This window comes from Ambystoma mexicanum, chromosome 6q (genome assembly GCF_040938575.1).
Source record: "Ambystoma mexicanum isolate Mex_15411 chromosome 6q, UKY_AmexF1_1, whole genome shotgun sequence".
NCBI classification, from domain to species: Eukaryota; Metazoa; Chordata; class Amphibia; order Caudata; family Ambystomatidae; genus Ambystoma; species Ambystoma mexicanum.
The window spans coordinates 1416250226-1416269577 of NC_090937.1; the positions used below are offsets into that span (position 1 = coordinate 1416250226).

At 46.8% G+C, this 19352-nt stretch overlaps 1 protein-coding gene across 2 annotated transcripts in view; it reads right to left on the reverse strand.

Annotated features, from left to right (window-relative positions):
- Positions 1-19352, reverse strand: part of CFAP99 (cilia and flagella associated protein 99) — a 947596-nt gene that overhangs the window by 491705 nt on the left and 436539 nt on the right. For both annotated transcript variants that reach the window (XM_069632119.1, XM_069632120.1), the window contains one exon: positions 13764-13852. In XM_069632119.1, coding sequence (XP_069488220.1) covers positions 13764-13852 — 89 coding nt within the window. The remainder of the gene's footprint in view (positions 1-13763; positions 13853-19352) is intronic.

Consider the following 19352-nt stretch of genomic DNA (forward strand, 5'->3'; position numbering starts at 1 on the left):
ACGCCATACTACAAGCAGAGAAGACTTTCTTCGCCATAGAATCGTACCTCTTGTCATCTCTATCCTGTGGGACAGTAGGGTAAGCGGTCCTACTGCTAGATGAAGTTGCCGCTTGAACCACCAGGCTCTCTGGAGTCGGGTGTTTTGATAAGTATTCAGGGTCAGCAGCTGCTACCCTATACTTGGCTGACAATCTTATTGACCGCAGGGATAACTTCAGGAGTTCCCAATTAGATGTAATCTTCCTTTGTAAAGCTGCATGGAAGGGGACCACAGGGTCCTCCTGTGGACCTTTGTCTAATATGTCTGTTAGGTCATCCTGTTGAAAAACAGGGGAAGGCGCAGACCAACCCATAAATTCAATAATTCTTGCCATAAGGGTTCTATAGGGTGTTTTGGCATGTTCCCCTGGGTCTGGCTTAACAAATTCCACTTCTGGGGAAGTGTCCAGCCCACTTGCCTCATGTAGTGACTCTTGTAGGTCCTTCAGCCTTCTTTCCTCAGAGGTGAAATCCTCTGAAATAGGCAGTGTGGCCCTCTGTAATCCAAATGTTTCCTGGTCAGAATCTTCCCCCTTTTCATAAATTGAAGATAGTCCAGGGTACTCTGACCTCTGAAATGGTGTAAAACCCATCTCTAAGGCAGAAGGAGCCAAACTCGTCATTATTGGGCGAGAAAACGTCGATGTCGTCGACGCCGATGTGACAGGCTTCGAAGGTGCCGAGAATGGCATCGAAAAAACTGGAAGGGGTCTCGAAGAACTCGAGAGGATCGGGATCCTACTCGAGGACATCGACAATGGTCTCGGCGTTGTGCCGGAGGCCCTTGGAATCACAGTTGGCTGTGGAGTAGCCTTGGTCTTCTCTTTCATCGGCGTCAATGTCGGCATCGACGATGGCGCCGATCCATGCGTCCAAGGAATCTTCGACGACGGCGTAGAAGATGGTGCCTTCTTACCCGATGGCTCGTGGCGCTCTCGGGTGTAATGTTTCGCCGGGTGCTGCGACTCGTGGCGTTTTGATTTTTTGTGTTTTTCACCCGGGATATCACCCTCAGCTGTCTTCGAGGGGGTCGAGGCCGCGTTCTCGAAGACGCTTAACATTTTCTTTCTGAATTCCTCCCACTCAGTTTCGTGGGACAGGAGACCCTTTCTGGGGGCACAGAAGACGACGAGGAAGGGGATCTTCGACGTCTCTTTTTTGAGTGTCTTGATCTCGACGAATGGTAGGAGCTACTTCGAGATCTAGAATGGGAATGTTTTCGACGGCGAGGAGACGAATGCCTCGACTCAGCCGAAGAAACCTTCAAGGAGGTTTTGATTGACTTACCTCTCTCGAGCTTCCACTTGCGCTCCTTCAAGGCTTTCGCCGTCATGGACATGCAGTCCTCACACTCCGATCAATGGTGTTCGGATCCCAAGCACCACAAGCAGATCCTGTGTGGATCCGTTATCGACATTTTTTTTACCGCAGTCTCGGCATTTCTTGAAGCTGGATTGCGGCCTCGTCGGTTCCGATGAAGATGCCATCGAGAACGAGTAGGTATTATTCGAGTAGATATAGAGTTATCCTACTGAACTGAGCAACGACTTTCCGAGGCCCCACGAAGCACGGAAAAACGGAACTGAGCAACGGACGCAGGACAGGAGGTGGTGGGGGATGTCCAAGAGTTCAGTGGAGGTAAGAGCGAAAGGAGTGTAGAGGCTATTCTAAAGGGGGGAGTCTGTGGAGTGTTTGTGTGAGAGGGAGAGTGTGAGTGTTAGAGGTAGAGAATGAAAAGTCGCAGAGTGGAGTAGTGGTAGTGGTAGAGGTAGAGGTGTTGGGGTGGGGTAATTGGAAGTGAGTAAACAGGTAGTGGGAGTAGCGAGTGAAGGATACAAGTGGTAGTGGCCTAGTGAGAAGGGTGTGCAGGGCACCATATCCCTGGGTGTTCCTGGGGGTCAGACCCGGGGCTAGTGAGAGGGGTGAGCAGCGCACCATATCCCTGGGTAGTAAAGGGGTAGTGGTAGTAGCAGAATAGCAACAGTAGTAGAGGGAGAGTGGGAAGAGTGACAGTGAGTGGGGAATAGAGTAGTTATTATCATAGAGGGAGAGGAAGAAAGAGACGCTAACAGAGGAAGAAGGGGTAGTTGGAGGTACGAGCAGAAGTAAGAGAAGAAGTAAGATCGAAGGGACGAGGTTGAAAGGCAGATTGAGAGATTGGAGGGACAGTGATTTGGTGGGAGAAGAACTGCTTGAGAGACCATTATAGAAAGGGAAAGGTCTGAAAGGGTATGAATGGAGAGAGCGTGACGCTGGGCGAAAGAAGACACCATTACTTACCCCTGAAAATAATACTAAGCGGGATTAGGAAAGGGAAAGGTAGAAGTGCCAAAACCCCAAGTCCTGAGAATCAGAGAGAACCCAAAAATCGACCATAATATATAATATATAATGTATATTGCAAAATAAACACCCTTGGACTTGGAGTGTGTCAGAGTGTTCATGCTGTTCGCAACTACTTGCTATTGTTGCTGCTGCCTGGAGTATTTTTTTCATTTCCATTGTGATGGATGAGCATTCCAGTGAAAAACTTGCACCCGGACGTGGAGCGTCGCGGAGTGTTCCTGTTGTTCCGGGTGGGACGCGGGGATAGGGACTCATCTGCATGGAGGAGATAGTGACTGCAGCCTACAGCGGTTTTGCCACAAGTCACGGGATCATGCCGTCCCCGCAACTGCGACGATGTAACCCCGCTTTGCCCTGCAACCCCACTGCGCTTGATTTGGATCAGCGGGTTCGGAGGGAAGTGTGGGTTTGCTTGAGGCTTGTTGTGGAGGAGGTGTTGCAAACAAAACTAACCTTAGTGGCCCTGGGGGCAGATACCTACATAAAAGGACTAGCAAAAGCTCCTGCTGCATCAGCGGAAATTATCCCTCACCTTTGCGGTTGCAAGATAATCCCTTTGGACGTCTGCAACCTCATGTACAAATTCTGACTTCACCACGGCTTCCAAGTGGGTCTATTACATCATTGACTAAGGAGTGTCATGCCCTACTGATGCCTGTCCTGATGCTCAGGGTTCAAATCCGGCACTTGCCAACACCCCTGTGCTGGACTTTGGCGGCGTCCTCTCCTTAAGAGTTCTGGCTTGGAGAATAGTGGAAAGCCACCATGGGCCATGCTAGAATGGCACAAAGAACGATGAAAGATCCTCTACTACATCAAGAATGAGAGAAAACTCTGTTGTACATTACATAGGGAGAGTTTCTAATGGGGCAACCGCCTTAGCACAAGACCAAGCATCCAACTTGCAACCAATTGACAACCAGCCGCCTGCAGAAAGCACTGAGGGATCTGCAGGGGACTGGTTGTTAAAATATGCAATTTTTAGGCCAGATCTGGAGAAAACAGCTAGGTCTGGGCACAATGACCAATCAAATGGTCAACCACCTCACGTGACTTCCGAGGAAGTTTTTGTTTCAACGCAATTCGTGGCAATCCAACCATTGAGACCACAAGAGTCGGAAAGATATGTTGAGTCCGTCTGTGAAAATTATGTGGTGACCCCCAAAAGAAGGAGTAACTCGATAGCAGTGGCTAACCAACTATTGAAAGATCTAACCACACTCTACGCAAAAATCAACCATAACAACATGAATATGGAGAATATCCAAGACTCCGAGCTGTTCAATTTCGCAGTTAGTGGTGAATACACAAATTCTCAAGGCCCCAGCACTGCCTTCTCTGGATAGGAAAATACAGACGAGTATCAGGAGCGGAACGAGCAGACCCCAGAAGCGAGCGAAGACGTGTGGACTCCAGTCCATTTCCGTAATCCTTTGTGCGCAGAAAAGAACCACATCTGCCAACGAACCTTATATGTATCTAAGCCCGTCTAGACATAAAAGTATTGGGCGACCAAACTCTTCGGTCCCAGCCTCCACAACTGATGAGTCCTCTTAAGACACATCTTCAAATAGGGAATATCCAAAATCAAGAAAACAAGACTTGTGAGAAACTCAAATCCAAAGCAGAACATTGCAAGCAAGGAATTACACGAGATGGCTGAACAAGTGCTCAACAAATTAAGGCCGAGCATCATGTCATCAATCACGATTGCAATAGCCCCATTCATCAAAATGTATGAGCAGTTCAATGATAACTATAAAGACCAGAACACTTTAATTGCTCTCATGAGCTCCAAAATGCTCAATATCGAAATGGAACTGAAAGTAATGAAATCCCAAGCAAACAAGGAAAATAAAAAAATTTAGATATTTACCAACTTAAAGAGCAGTTAAGAAATAACTGGGATGACAAAAGGCTGCTCAAGGAAGTCACGAGAGAAGAACTAAATATTTTAAAGAGGGTAGACTATGGGTGAGAAAACCAAATCTGAACGCCAAAAACTGAGAAACATGAAATCCTTTAATGTCGCAATCCAAGCTCCTGCTTCTCAAAAAGCTTTAGCAGTGAGAGAAGCCTGTGCTATGGCCCCCAAGACACACGATTCAAACACAGATAATGACAGCAAGGATTCACATATGGTATTGAATTAAAGTGCAGACGAGATCCCCATGGACCTGCTGCTGACCCCGTCTACTCACGAAATTGATAGAGATGAAGACGAACCAGAAGTGAGCTTGGACCAAGAGGGTGGATCCAACATATGTCTAGATTCTGAAGAAGAACCGGAGTGTCTTACACCATTTGAACTCAGGGACAACAGCAAAAACCACCAAAAGAGTTTGCGTCTTTCCAAAATCACCCCGAGGCCTCTCGACCGGATGGTTGAGACAACAGAAGTCATCTCTGACTTAAACTGCTTTCTAACAATTGCAGAGAGAAGAGAAATGAAGGAAGCAAAAAAGAGAAACTACGGAAAATCTGCCTTTGCAACATGGCTCACAATCCTCGGTTCAGATCCTCCACAAAGCCTCTAAATCATCGTCCCATATCCCACAACGGGGCCAAAACAAGAGGAAAGCAGACATCCAGAAGGTTAAGGACAATGATTGGAGAGTATATAGATGCGTTGTTGCTTTGGCCACCCAACTAACCTCAAATAAAAGACAAAAGATTGATTCCAACTACTGTATATTGTTGGAAAGAAGTTGTCCAATCGATGACAAGCTCAGCCTAAACGGGAACAATGTCCTACGTCTCTGTGTTCCATATCGTCAAACGACATTAAAGCAGTTGTATTTATCAGAGAAACCACATTTGATTGTGTGTTATTACATACCTATTCTAGAACAATACGCGATACAATTTTGTAGGGCACTTTGGATTTAAACTCCTAGTGCTTTGACCTAAGGGAAGTACTGGAACCCATACAAATAAATCTGATAAAAGGATCGAACAGGACAGGCACGCAAACCAGCCAGCACACTTCTGAGCAAGGAAAATTAAAGGGAAATCATGCTTACATACACAAAATAGTGGCTGAACCATCTACAGTGGTGAATGATGAAGAGCCAACATCTCACAACATCATAGAGGAAGAATAAACACCTAAAAAACAAATAGAAATCACGATTACATGCAACGAAAAGGACTGAATCCTGACACGAAACCCTGGTGGTCCCATTGATAAAACAAATGAGCCTAATAATTGGAGCTGGATTGCTGGCCCCTTGAACTCCAATAAGGCTAGCTAATTTCCAACCAACCCAAAAATCGCGGTGACACAGATGAGAACCTGGAACACGCAGGGCATCCCGCATCTGTTTGGTGATTCCTCAAAGCTTGTAAAATCGTTGGACATAGTATGTCTACAAGAAACTTGGGTCCAAAAGTCACTGTGCATCGAAGGATACAAATTAGCAACCAACCCAGCGATTGAACAACCAAAAGACCGCCCGATGTCTGGCCTAATTACCATGGTCAAAATTAAAAGTGGTTTTAGAATTCTGAACACCTGCAACCACTCTCTGTACATACAAAGCACCAAAATAGAACAGGAGGCAGAGGGAAAGAGGCAAAACATGTACATCATCAACGTGTACTGCCAACATCAAATGTCAACTGCCTGGTGTACTCCTTTCACCAGGACTTTTTATCAATTTCACTGTCCTTCAAGGATGTCATATTATATTACTTTGCTGTGTTTCTAATTGTTTGCTTAAGGTTATACTTGTTCCAACTTTCCCCACATTGACATCTCATATATAGGGACTTGGTCAAGTCTGTTGCTGTCTTTGTCTTATTGGTATGTGTTTGCTTAGGATACACTTGGCCCAACTTGCTACAACCCTCCCCATATTGACATCTCAGACATAGGGCCTGTTCCAAGTTTTGCCTTTGTACTTTATCTGGTCAGTATTCAAATGTTCTTAATTCATCCACTTATGATATGATAGGTTATTTATAACGTGCTTAATACCCAGAGGTTTCTAAGCGCGGACCCGGGAATCAAACTTGTGGTGCTCTGTATTGTCTTGCTTCCAAGGTGAGCATGTTGCCCCTGAGCTATCCTCCCTCCTATCTACACATCTGTCGGTATCACTGGTGTCTCCAATGGCTTTGGGCAGACTCACCAGTACTTTGCAGTGTTCCTGACCCGTGGCATATCTCTGCGATGAGGCTTCCTCTCTGGGATGGCCTCCTGCGCACTGCAGACCTTCTTCAAGTGTTCCTTTCATCTCTGTGTTCACTTCTGTCTTCTCGCGGTAGCCAGGACTGGAGAATGCTGCTTTCCGGCACAGCCGTATCTCCGGCAGTTCGTTTGCTGCTCCTGATACTCTGACGGTCCTCCAAAGGTGCCTGCTGCGTCTCTCTTTCCCTCTCGTCATACCGGTATGTGACTCTCACATATTCGAGCAGCTGCACGGATATGCCTGTTTTCTTGTCTTCCTTTGGTAGTAGGGTCCTCTCCCGTTCTTCTTTTCTTTTGACTGCGGAAGCCATTTTTAAATGTCCCTCGCATTTGTGATTCAACCAAACAACTAGGCTGCACATTCAATTTTGGGTTTCTTTCAATCGGTATCAACTCCTTCCTCCTCTTCCTCGTTTTAGTACTTGAGGCTTTAAGGGAGTTGAAGTCCATAGAGTTTATGGGATTTTTTAAATAATGTTGTTTAAGAGTCTTACTTAGAAAAACATCAGAAACAAGAGATGTTTTGTGTGTGTTGTGTATGTTGGAGGTATGACTAGAATGACAGTATGCCATCAGAGGTTTGGGTGTCATAGGGTTTTCTTCAGAAGAAGGGAAGGAATGCTGCAACTCTTCCAGCGGGGTCACCACCTCCCCCCGGCAGTCGTCTCCTCCCACATGATCCTCTCTCCGTAGAGTTTATGGGATTTCTAAAGTAATGTTGTTTTGGAGTCTTACTTAGAAAAACATTAGAAACAGGAGGTGTTATGCAAGTGTTGTCTGTGTTGGAAGTTTGAAGGGGATTTTGTCTAGAATGATTTAAAGAAACGGGTTTCTGGGTTCTATAATGACATGATATGAAATGACAATTTATTTATATAGCACCAATACACAATGTGTTTCAAAGTGCTTAATGCGATTAATTTTTGATAAGGAGGATTTGTGGGATCACAAGCCATCAAGAACTTTGGTATTATAAGATCTTCTTCAGCAGGACGAGGAGAATACTGCATCTCATCTGATAGTCACCACTTCCTCCTGACAGCCGTTTCCTACCATGTGATCCTCCTTACTATTACCACCCCCAGAATCAGAATCAGGTAGCGTCTGCCGTCTCCTGGCATGCACAAACAGGACCAACTGGTGCATATTACGTCTGTGTACAAACTGCACATCATTAAGTATCTCACATGCCCATCAAGGAATTTGCTTTATTTACAAACTGCCCCTGAGATGCAACTGTGAATGGCAAAGAGGGAGTATGTTTCCAAAGAGCCAGTCCTTAACAGGGTTCTGGCTCGTGCAAGCATGAAATGTGAAAAAATTAAATTACACAGCCACTGGTAAAGATGATATCAAATGCCAGACTTTCAAGCCCTACATAGAGTTTAAACAAGTGCAGAAAAGCAGCAAGAAAATAGCGATTTACACCTTCTTTAAAAAACACCATGGTCTGTGCGGGCTTCTATATCTCTGACCAACCGTTGCACTGCGAGTCTATGACCACCAGGTCACTCCTATTTTGCATATGTAAACTAGGGAAACTGAAGGTCCACCACCTTCCTAGTCACTCGTTCAAATGATCTGTGCAGTGGTTTGAGGTGGGTGGGACGTCATTGCTGTCAGGTGATGCCCTACATCGCAGAGCCAATAAATGGGGGCTGCACCCAAACATAGACGCAAGTCCCAAGTCCTACACAGTGGTGCCCATGTCTATCATTGTGGAGGGCTCCGGTACCCCGGGCCCCTCCAAACAACTGGCAACAAGGTGGGTCGGATGCTGATCCTTGCTCTTCGCCCTCACTGGTCGTCCGCTAGCTGGAAGCTACATCAGTGGTTATACAGAGCGTTAGCGCTCAGGTGGTACTGGTCGGCCCATCGCTGTTGGAGTGCGCGAGAACGCCACAAATGGATCACCCTCTTTGGCCCTGCTTGATGGGACACGGCATGATGGACGTGCGACGGAGCCAGATGCCACAGACTAGCGGGGTCAAGCCACCTGCGCCCGGTCAGTTCAGCGGTGCGCACGCAGTGTGCATGACATGTGGCGCAAAGCTGCCAATGCTTGAACAACACAGATGGGCCTGTGAGGTCACCCATGTTATGCCATACTTTGCCCCTGCTACTGTGGAGCCTTAGAGGGAACGCTGTGGCCACGTCCTGGCTGCCTCAGGCACAAGACACTCACCAGATCCTCACCAGCTCAAGATAAGATGGGTGCACTCCAGAAAATAGTGATGGGGGTGGCATCAGCATGCGGCCCTGCCCGGGATGCTCATGCGGCTGAGCTACACAGTAGTGAAAGCCCTGCTGCTCACAGGAGGGCCACAGCAACATCCCCTGAAGCATTGTTGGTGGTGGAACATAGTCTGGGCCTACGGAAAAGGCCAGCTTGCAGCCTTGAAGGTTCTCGTGTGGCTGCGCATTTCCCAAGGTATCTGTGGCCCTGAAGCAGGAACGCCAAGATAGATGGAGCTGCTGATGACAAGGTGGTGCCGTCCTCTCTACCCACACAACTCTACTACCCTCAAGCTCTTGCCAACACAGTGGCAGAGCAGATGTCCAGCAAGGAGGCCATCACCTTGGGTTCACCAGGACTCCTGTCTCTGAATTTGGCTTCATCAGGGCTGCAGTGACGCTGGGCCCAGGGTGGGACATATGGGTTTGAAAGACTTGAAATGTTCTTTGACACAGTCCGTGAGACGGATAACAGGGCTATGAAAGTCGTGTTGCTATTGTATGCAGGTGCATCAAATCTTCTAGGCCCTACAGCCCAGAGCCAATACGAAAGGTGCTGTGCAAGCGTATTTCCATTCCCAAGTCAACAGAGACTATGCACAATTTTGTATGCAACAGGCACGCCAGGACCCATCAGAATCCCTGGACTCATATCAAGGTATATTCCGCCACCTGGCCATGCTATGTCGACTCTATGATGAGATGGACGAAATAAGGGCGCAAATCATTCAGCATTCTGCATCCTAGGCGTTACAATGCCAAATCCTTAAAGAACCGGGCATTCCATTCCAAAATGTTCTGGAGCTAGCTTGCATGCAGGAACGTGCTACCTCAGTGGCAGTACACATGGAGGAGGCCTCCAAGACAAAACACACAGAGTCAGCACAAGCAGTTGCGTTGAAAAGGGCTGTCAAATCCCTGAAGGAGATTCAAACAGAATCAAAAACAAACAGTGCTCAAACAAAGTGATGGACAGCACAAGGCCTGAGATGCATGCGTGGGTCCAACGCCACAAGACCAGGCATGTCTGGCTTCCGGCCTTATCCGTGGGCCCTGTGGCAAACTCAACCATTTTGCCAGACTATGCCGGGCATAATGGCTGAATGTGCAGTCCAGCCGACTGCCACGTACTCTGCCGCAGCCAAGCCAAAGACGAGTAGCAGCCCTGGATGATGCCCAACGTTCAGTGCTGTCGAGGCTGGAAGGCGCAGTAGACATTGAGGAAGCCTTTTTTGTCTCAACTATTTGTCTTGGTGCCCCAGGAAAAAACTGAAACTGTGGTGTTCAGTGTCTAACATGGATACAGCGATGCACATTCTCATTTATACGGGAGCGTCAGTTAATGTCATTTTCCTCTCAGTTCTGCAGACTGCTACCAACACCCAAGCTGTTCCCACCCAGGATTCGCATATTCACCTATAGGGGTTCATCACTACTGCTGCTGCAGGAAGGCACCTTCCACACAATGGTGTCTCATGACCAGGAAGCTGTCAATGCCACATTTTACGTGATTCCAGTGACTAAGGACACTCTCTTGAGCTACTCCACAGCAGAGGACTTAGGGCTGGTGCAGTTCGAATTCCAGGTCTACCAGATGGACATCGACTGGCTGCTGGAGGAGTTCCAACATCGATTCAAAGGGGCAGGATGCCTCAAAGGCCAGGAAGTACCACTGCACATTGACAGGTCCGTGCAACCGGTGGCACTATGCCACCACAGGATCCCTTTTCTCCTGCAAGAGAAAGTCGAAAAGGAGATTGCCAAGTTACAGCGAGCTGATAGCATCAAGGGTGTGGATGGCTGCATGCCTTGGCTGTCCCCGATCATGGTGCCCAACAAGCCCAAGTGTCCTGAGTAACTGAGGATTTGTGTGGACATGAGGCCTCCTAACCACGCAATTCACAGAGAGCGCCACCCTACGCCTTTGATCGACGACATCCTGGCAGATCTACAGGGTGCCAAAGTGTTCTCAATACGTGACCTCAAGGCAGGCTACCACCAGGTCCCTCTGCATGTGAACTCTTGGCCAATCACAACCTTTTCATTGCACTTGGCACAATTCCACTACGATAGACTGAGCTTCAGGGGGTTCCTCCGCTGCAGAGATCTTTCAGCACACCATCAGGGGAGTGCTGGCAGGACTCCCCAGGACTCTCAACATGAGCAACGATGTGCTCATATTACCGGCCTCCCAAGGCCCACATGTCAAGGCTGTCAGCATTGTTGGCAAGGATAGCCCACCATGGACTTACACTCAATCAGTGAAAGTGCTATTTCTTGCTGTCCCAGGTTGATTTCTTCAAGTTCGTATTTCACAAGCATGGACTGTCTCCTGACCGCCAGAAAGTCTGGTACATCAAGGATGCAGCTCCTCCAGGATCCCCCTCTGAAGTAAGAAGCTTCCTGGTAATAATAATAATAATAATTTGGCATTTATATAGCACTACGAACCCTCAGGTATCTGAGCGCTGCTTATTTTTACCCACGGTGCGTGGTGCTCATTTATCGACCTCGGAAGGATGAAAGGCTGAGTTTGGCCCTGCCGGGATTCGAACCTGTGTTAGCAGGCTCTGCACACATGTCAAAGCGAGCGCTCTACTCGCTGTGCCACTTGACCAGCGGAGTGGAGTGATGGTGAATTTCAGTGGCTATTTTATCCCCAGTCTGACCATGCTGGACAAGGCTATAAGGGATCTCACCAAAAAGGATCAGGACTAACAGTGGGGTCAACAGGAGGGGGATGCTTTTTACGGCCACCAAGGTAGCGCTCGTTGCTGACACGTCAATGACATAGGGGTCATTCTCATTCAGATATACAGCCAAGGGGACAGAGGGCTGGTGGCTTATGCCAGCAAAGCTCTCACAAGCACAGAGGGCCAGTAGAGAGAGAAGCAATGGCAGTTCTGTGGGGCTATACACATTTTCATATTTACATTTATGGTCACCCGGTGACCGTCTTCACTGACCATAAGCTGCTCATCCCATCATGGTGGGTTTGGCTCCTCGTCCGCCCATCAGGCTAGAGTGATGGCTGCTGCAACTCCAGGACTAACCCTGCCTACTTTTTTTCCAAAACATCCCACGGGGCAGGGCGTGGGAGCAATGGAGGCTGATGAGGAGACAGAGGGGTTCATTGCCATGGCCATCCAGGCTGCAGTCTCTAGGTCCATGTCTCTATCAAACATTGCAGCTGCTACCCTCAGGGACGTCGGTCTCCAAGAACTGGTGGCCCAGTTGCAGTCGGGTAAGTGGAAACTATTCTTGTCGGCGACGCAGCATAGGACACCCGTGGCCCAGTCGTTTATCCAGGACCTATAGAGGGTCAAAGGAGAGTTCTCTGTGGGCCACAGAGGTGTACTCCTCTGCAGCACCCACCTAGTCATCTCTCTGGAAATGCAGCAACTGATTCTGGACCTGGCCCATGTAGGCCACCGTTCTGACGAGCCTGCATGGTTCTCACGATTCTATGGGATCTCGCACCAGTGCATCATGCCCTGCTGGCCAAGAGCAAATGGAGCTGTGGAGAGGTTTATGCGGACGCGGAACAAAGCATTCTGCATTGCTGTCGACAAGGAACAACACTTGGGTCAGGCCCTTACGTTGCTTCTGATGGCATACCGTATGACACCACACTCCTCCATGGGTGTCCCACTTGCAGAAGCTTTCCTGGGACATAAGGTATGTTCCCTCATTCCAGAGCACAAGTCCAGATGTCTTGAGGTGCCAGATCTGGCAAAGATAAGGGATGCCCAGGAGAGGGCTTATGCCGGAGAAACTGCCTGACGGTGGCTGGGGGAACAGTACCATGGATATGAAGGATAAAGTCTTGCCGTGGACACCAATTCCACAGCACAAGTTGTGTATGCCCCACGACTCCAGTCCTTTGACGGTTGCCAGCAAGCCGGGGTCCATGATCACAGCTGTGAGATGTTCAGAATAAATTACAAGGAACTACAGCTGGTTTAGACACCTGCAAGGGAGTGGCAAGGAACAGCTGCCGCGAATGGATGACTGGTTGATACCTGAGGGAGAAATGTTTGCCCAGGCGCCTCATGTGGAGGCAGCACAACAGAGAAGGGGTGAAGAGCAGATTGTTGATTTGAATTTGCAAGAAGGACCACTGTCCCGATATCCACCACAACCGGAACGAAAACCCCCTGGAACGTTCTCAGACTTTGTATTCAAATGATGGGCAAAGGGGTGTTAGCTAGAGGGCTGGTGATGTCATAATTGTAACTAGTTGTTATTGTTCTGCTAGTTGTTTGGGATGGTTGGATGGGGTGTTGTGACGTGGGATGTCACCCGTGTAATGCAACGCTTATGTCACTGAGCTAGTAAATGGGGACCCCGCCAAGGCACGGGCATGAGTCCTGAGACCTACACATTGGTGTCCGTTTCTATCATTGTGTAGGGCTCCGGGACCAAACCACTCACAACTTGCGGGTCATAAGCTTGCAGACATGCATCACACACTTTTTTGGGAATGTTAATTCATTTTTTTTAATACATTTATTTATTGAACTTTTCAAGTTGATACAATCCACAACAAAGTAAGAATAAACCAACGTATATCAATTACAAAACAATGTAACAACAGCAAACCATTATCTATTAGCAAAAGCAACAAAATAAAGGGACGGGGAAGAGGAGAGAAAGGGAAGAAGGAGAAAAAAAGAGAAAGAAGACAGAAGAAAAAAAAAGGGGGCATTTGTACGTGCAAAAAAACGTTGTGAAACAGGCCATGGGTAAAATGCACTTGAACTCTCCTCCCAGGCCCTCTACAAAATGCATTTGTAAATACTGGATCTGCAGGATTTGCCACTTTGGACCAAAAAGTGCCTTTAGCAGATTTGCAAAGTGGACTGTGAATGCGTAACATTTTGCAATCTGTTATTTAAACATTTTGTGCTCTTGCCTGAAATTAACAATACAAATGAATATTTACGTACTTTTGAAGTTCTTGATCCACTTTACGTTGGTAGAGGGCTCCCTCCCTCAAAATGGCGGTAGCGTTCAATCTGACAGGTATATTGTCAACCTGTTAAAAAGAGGTACACACTACATTTACAGTCGTGCAAGCACAGCTTTTTTATCACTGTATATTTTGGTGTAGCTAACTTATTGGCCAGACTATATGCCTGTGAGCAGTGAAAGTGGATGGTGACACATTATTCACACAATAAGTATATAACAGGTTTTAACAGGGTAGTCTTCTGCACACCTCTTCAAAACATACCTCATGTTGGCTCATGTGGATGTAATACCAAATAGGAGTTCCTATACTGATTCTGTATTTTACATCTCTGTGACCATTGCCAGCACTCTAGGTTTCAATCATGACTCATAGTGATGTTAGTAACTTCTAACATTCAGCAGACGTCATCTATTGATTGACCTTTTGGGGAACAGCTCTTCAACACTGATCCCAACCCCTTGAGCTATCAAACCCTTGCAAGTACTGCTGTACCAGTAGGAAGTCAGCAGAGTATTGCCAACTGAAGGCACAAAATACTAGATCTAGTGGGCAGAGTGCTGGCTTTCCCTCAGCGACTCATCCACTCCTTTCCCTATTTGATGCATGCAGGGTCCCATTCTTTTAATTCTCTCTTGGCTAGGAGGCACCCTACAAATACAATAAATGGCACAAGGCTTGCTTGCCAGCCTGGGAGCTCTCTTGGATGCAGCTGGACATATTTAGAATTGTCCAGCCACTAAACAGTCGCAACCTGATCTCAAAGAAAACGTTTGTTTGGTTATGGAGTGAGAGGACCGGTAGGGGTAGAGTGCGCCAAGCCCAAAAAAAGGATTCCAAAAAGAGGCGAGAGGCTCCAGTTAAAATGAGTAGTCATAGCTCAAAACTGAACAGGGAGGGCGGATTTCTAGAGAGGGACACCACAGAGTACATGGTAGGGGGACCCTCTTGTACCTCAGGGAGTTAGAAAGAGCCAGCAGGAACACTGTTGGTTTACTGACGAGAACAGGGACATGACTTTGTCAGGAGTATAGATATCCATAGCTACAGTGAACAATGGTTTGAAGTCGATCGATCTTGTTTTGATGGGAATTACCTTTCCACTCTGGTATGTAATTCACGTATTAAATAGGCTAATTTTCTTTACTACAATTCCTACATATCCTGGTATCATTGCTTATTCCCACGAAAGATGTTTGCATCCTCTGATATGTTTTACCTTTTCTTTTTGAAAAAAACCCAGTACTCATCCTCCTCCATAGCATAATCCCTTAAAAGGACTCTCTTCACCTCTACAATCTTTTACATACCCAAGCCCAAGGAAGGGTGATTTGTTACTCATTCACCTAGGAGGGCCCTAACAAATGGGATGATGAAGAGCAGGGCTTGTAGTAATGAAGATTAAAATATGTAATCAGGGCATCACCACTGCATCTCTCTGCCTCCTCCCATATCTGACTTAACTGTCAGAGGATTTGAAAAACTGAAAAAACACAAAGAACGGAAAATGAAATTTAAGGACATAATACAAACGCAAGACTCCTGTTAAAAAATAGACTACCAAACAGATCATCAGATTCGACAGATCCCAAACTGGTTACATTACTTCCAAATGTTAATATCACCTAACGCCCCACATCGGAAGAAAATGGAGGCCCCAGCATGATGCATCTCTGGCAGGACTCTGTACCTTACGGCTTATCCTTTACGGTCTAGTAGAGGTAATGCCTATCTTATAAAGAATAAAATACGATTCAATGTTAATCTTTCATTGTGTGATACAAGCACTCCATGTTAGCTCCTCAAGGGGCGCTTTTTGTCCTCTTCTGCCATGTTTAGGTATGTTGCGCACTCTACACATACCTCATTTAAGTGGGGAGCCTCCCTTCCCCAGCTTCGGAAGGTCCACCAGAGACTAAATCAACAAATCTCTTTGTTGGATGTTAAGAATTTTCAGCAAGTACTTTTTTCTGCTTTAACAGTCTCTGTTTGGTATCCAACTGATGCTGAATGAATTAAAAGGAAGATTGAGATCAAAGTGGTCATGCAGCGGGTCAAGCTAAATCCAGTGCCCATTCAAAAGTCTTCACTCATTCAAAGTACATCGCCTTTGGTCCGAGCCCGGCTGAGGGACTGAGGGAGACAAGTTGAGCGGGATCTGAGCCCAGCAGAGGGGGATCCAATCTGGAACATTTGAGTTACACTTTTGCTAAGAAGGGCTTTTGAAAAGAATGGGGCAAACTTGAAAGCCATTTGATTAAATTCGAGAGAAACCCCCTTGGAATTGGGTGAACGTATCAAAAACATTGTAGCCCTTTGGATCAATAACAAATCCTTAGAAGGGTTAGTAGAAATGATCACACTAGAACAGTTCACCAATTCCTTGCCCCCTTTTTTTACAAAAAGCTGTCTTACAATTAAGTCAACCTACCCTAGCCATGGCCATTGAAATGGCCCAAAACCACTCAGATGCAGCCAAACACCACCACTCGGTACATCGAAGTGAGGAATGGAAAGATTACAAACCTACTCACCGACCCCAACCTCAGGGAGTAGACAAACAAGGAGGGTCATATAAAATTAAAGAATGCAGGTCAAAAGAAAGACTAGAAGTCAAGAGATCTGACCCTAAAGCCAAAAACAAAAATAAAAGGGAAGAACCTAAAGGAAGCAGACCACCCCCTCTTAGCTGCTTTGAATGTAGAGAAACTGGGCATTTGGACAGACACTGTTCGAAAAATTTGAAAGACGAACCAATGAAGATAGGCTGTTTAAAGGGTGAACAGTGGGAAGAACCCAAAGAAGATCTAGAGACCTTCAGCATATGTTTGTGTCAGTCCTCCGTTGACTTCACATATTAAAAAGCTTGGGTGAATGGGAAGCAAGAAAAGGCTTTAATCGACTCAGGTAGCAAGCAAACCGCTACAACAGCTGACTTGGTCACAACAACGGACCTCGAGAATGCTACCCTAGTCACAGTTAGCTGTGTACATGGGGTCAATGAAGTCTACCCGAAAAAATTCACATGCACATTAACATCAGTGGTGAATCCTGTTTAATATCTTCTGCCATCAGTCCTGGACTCCCAGAGAAGTTATGTTGTTCTAGGTCGGTATTTCCCTACCTTTTCCACTCTCTTGCAGGAAACCCCACATCCCTATAGAGAGTTTTCACCCCAGGACTGCTGGCACTCAAATTACTATTCCCAAAACTCTCCAATATGGGATTGTCAAAAACCAGAACCCTATGAAACCCCTCCAAGATATTAAAGAACCTATAAAACCAGAGTCGACCTACAGAGACCAGTTTGTGGGTTATTTTTGGATTATTCAGGAGTTATATATAAATCTAATCCCTGTTCTTTCCCAGGTCTTAATAATGAAGAACCTGGACAAAGACCAATCATATCCACCTTGCACAGGGGAAGGGTATGTGAGAAACCTGAAGGTGTCTTACCCGCTAGTCACCGGGGATCTGTCATCTAGGTGGCCAGGACACGGTCATCGCTTTTGGATCCATTTCCTAGGGGTGGACCAGTGCGGGTGGATCACCTGGTTAAGGGGTCTACAGGGAGTGGAAGTGGGACACCGAAGGGTGAGACGCGGTATCCCCTTCCTTATGAAACATTTTCCCCATCCTAGCAAGTTGGATACCTGGGAACTCAACCCCCACCCCCTTTCCTGACACAAACACTTTCTCACGCACAGCCCACTGTGAACGATACCAGAGCTGTATACCTGACATGACCCAACACCATGGTCAGGCAAGGTCAAGCAATTACGGATGATCACATTCCTCTGACTTCCATCACACTTCCCCACACGGATAAAAGGCGGAGCACGCAAGCACACTCTGAGCGACCCAAGGGACACAAGGAGACAGCAGATCTGAGATGTCAGTTTAATACAAGGAGAAAGACGGCGAGACCAAAGAGGGTCACAAGAAGGGAAGCACCCCGGAACTCTAAGGACCATAACGTTCATGAACCTTGGAACGTAAGAAACCAAAGACCAGTAATGAAGGCCGACAAAGCTGTACAGTGCGTCGGAGGTACCCGGGGCTCTCCTGCGTTGATAACCCAGACGGGGAGGAGCGATTGCAGCCATGGTACTGTCATTGGCACCTACAATAAAGCAGCGTCAGAAAAGACAGCACAGCCGGTGAATATGAGAGACAGATACCGAACTGGCTTGGGTTTTGAACTAAGGCTGCAACAGTGTGCGAGGAGTTGGCGATGAGCAACTTGAATGTAATTAGAAACTAACAAGAGTAATTGGACTTTAGGAGGTCAAGTCAAGATACCATATTCAGAGTGGTCCGATGCCACATGGGCGCTCATTCAAAAATCTCTGTTTGGTACCCAACTGATGCTGTATGAATTAAAAGGAGGATTGAGATCAAAGCGGTCATGCAGTGGGTCAAGCTAAATCCTGTGCACATTCGTAAGTACATCGCCATTGGTCCGAGCCCAGCTGTAGGAGACTAATTGAGCAGGATCTGAGCATCGCAGATGGGGATCCAACCTGGAACTTTTGAGTTAAACTTTAGCTTTGAAAGAATATGAGCCCGGCAGATGGGGATCCAACCTGGAACCTTTGAGTTAAACTTTTTATTTGAAAGGATCTGAGCCCAGCTGAGGGGGATCCATGGTGAACACCCAACATCTGTAGATACGAAATACTGAAGGGGAAAGAAAGTTTCCCTATTGTTTTGTGCAGCAGGCTCTTTGAGTCAAGAGACTTGCAAGAAGTAAAGAGACTTGAATACAGAAGGTCTTGAACTGTGGAAATTGAACTGCGCCCTTGTGCCCCAGAAGCCAGAGTACGTGCTTTGCTCGAGTGACCCACCTTGGCCCGTGCTGAAAACATGGGGAAGGGAGGGCAAGGGCCCGAGCATCCCGACATATAATTTTGTGAATACTTCTTTCTTTTTTATGAACATTACCCCACATTATTTGTAAATTAGTGGTAAGGATTGGCGATAGTTTTTTTTTTAGTATAGGCCTTTTTATTCGACAAGACTCCACTAGGACTGCGTTATTATGATTTCATGGTCATAGCTTGCTCCCATCTGTAGATTTAGGTTTAGATAGGCGTTTACCACCCCCTAGTGAAAGTTCAATAAACACCTTTGAACTGTGGTCACTTGTGTCGGTCTTACTATTGCCACCATGCATTCCTTACGGTACTCCCAACTCGTTTAACAACTTTTCTTAAAGGGGTCTTCTCACTCTTTAATAATTGTCTCTCTTGAAATCACTTCTTGGGATTATCTCTTTCCCCCACAACTGTTGTTTCCACTCACTTAACGGTTCACAATCTTTTCCTTGCTGTAGGCTTTTGAATATCTCCACAGGTATCAGTTTCTGCTCATTCTTTATTCCGCTCCTACATGTATCACAATCATTTTTACTTATATATTGGCTCTCCCGGTGGCCACCCTCTTCTCCAGCACACTCCTGTACCTGCAGCAGCCACGAGTGACTTTGCAGGGCTCAGCTCACGCTCGGGCAGGTAAATTTCCTCTCTTCGCTTTCATCTCTCTGCTTCTCGGTTGCTCCAGTCTC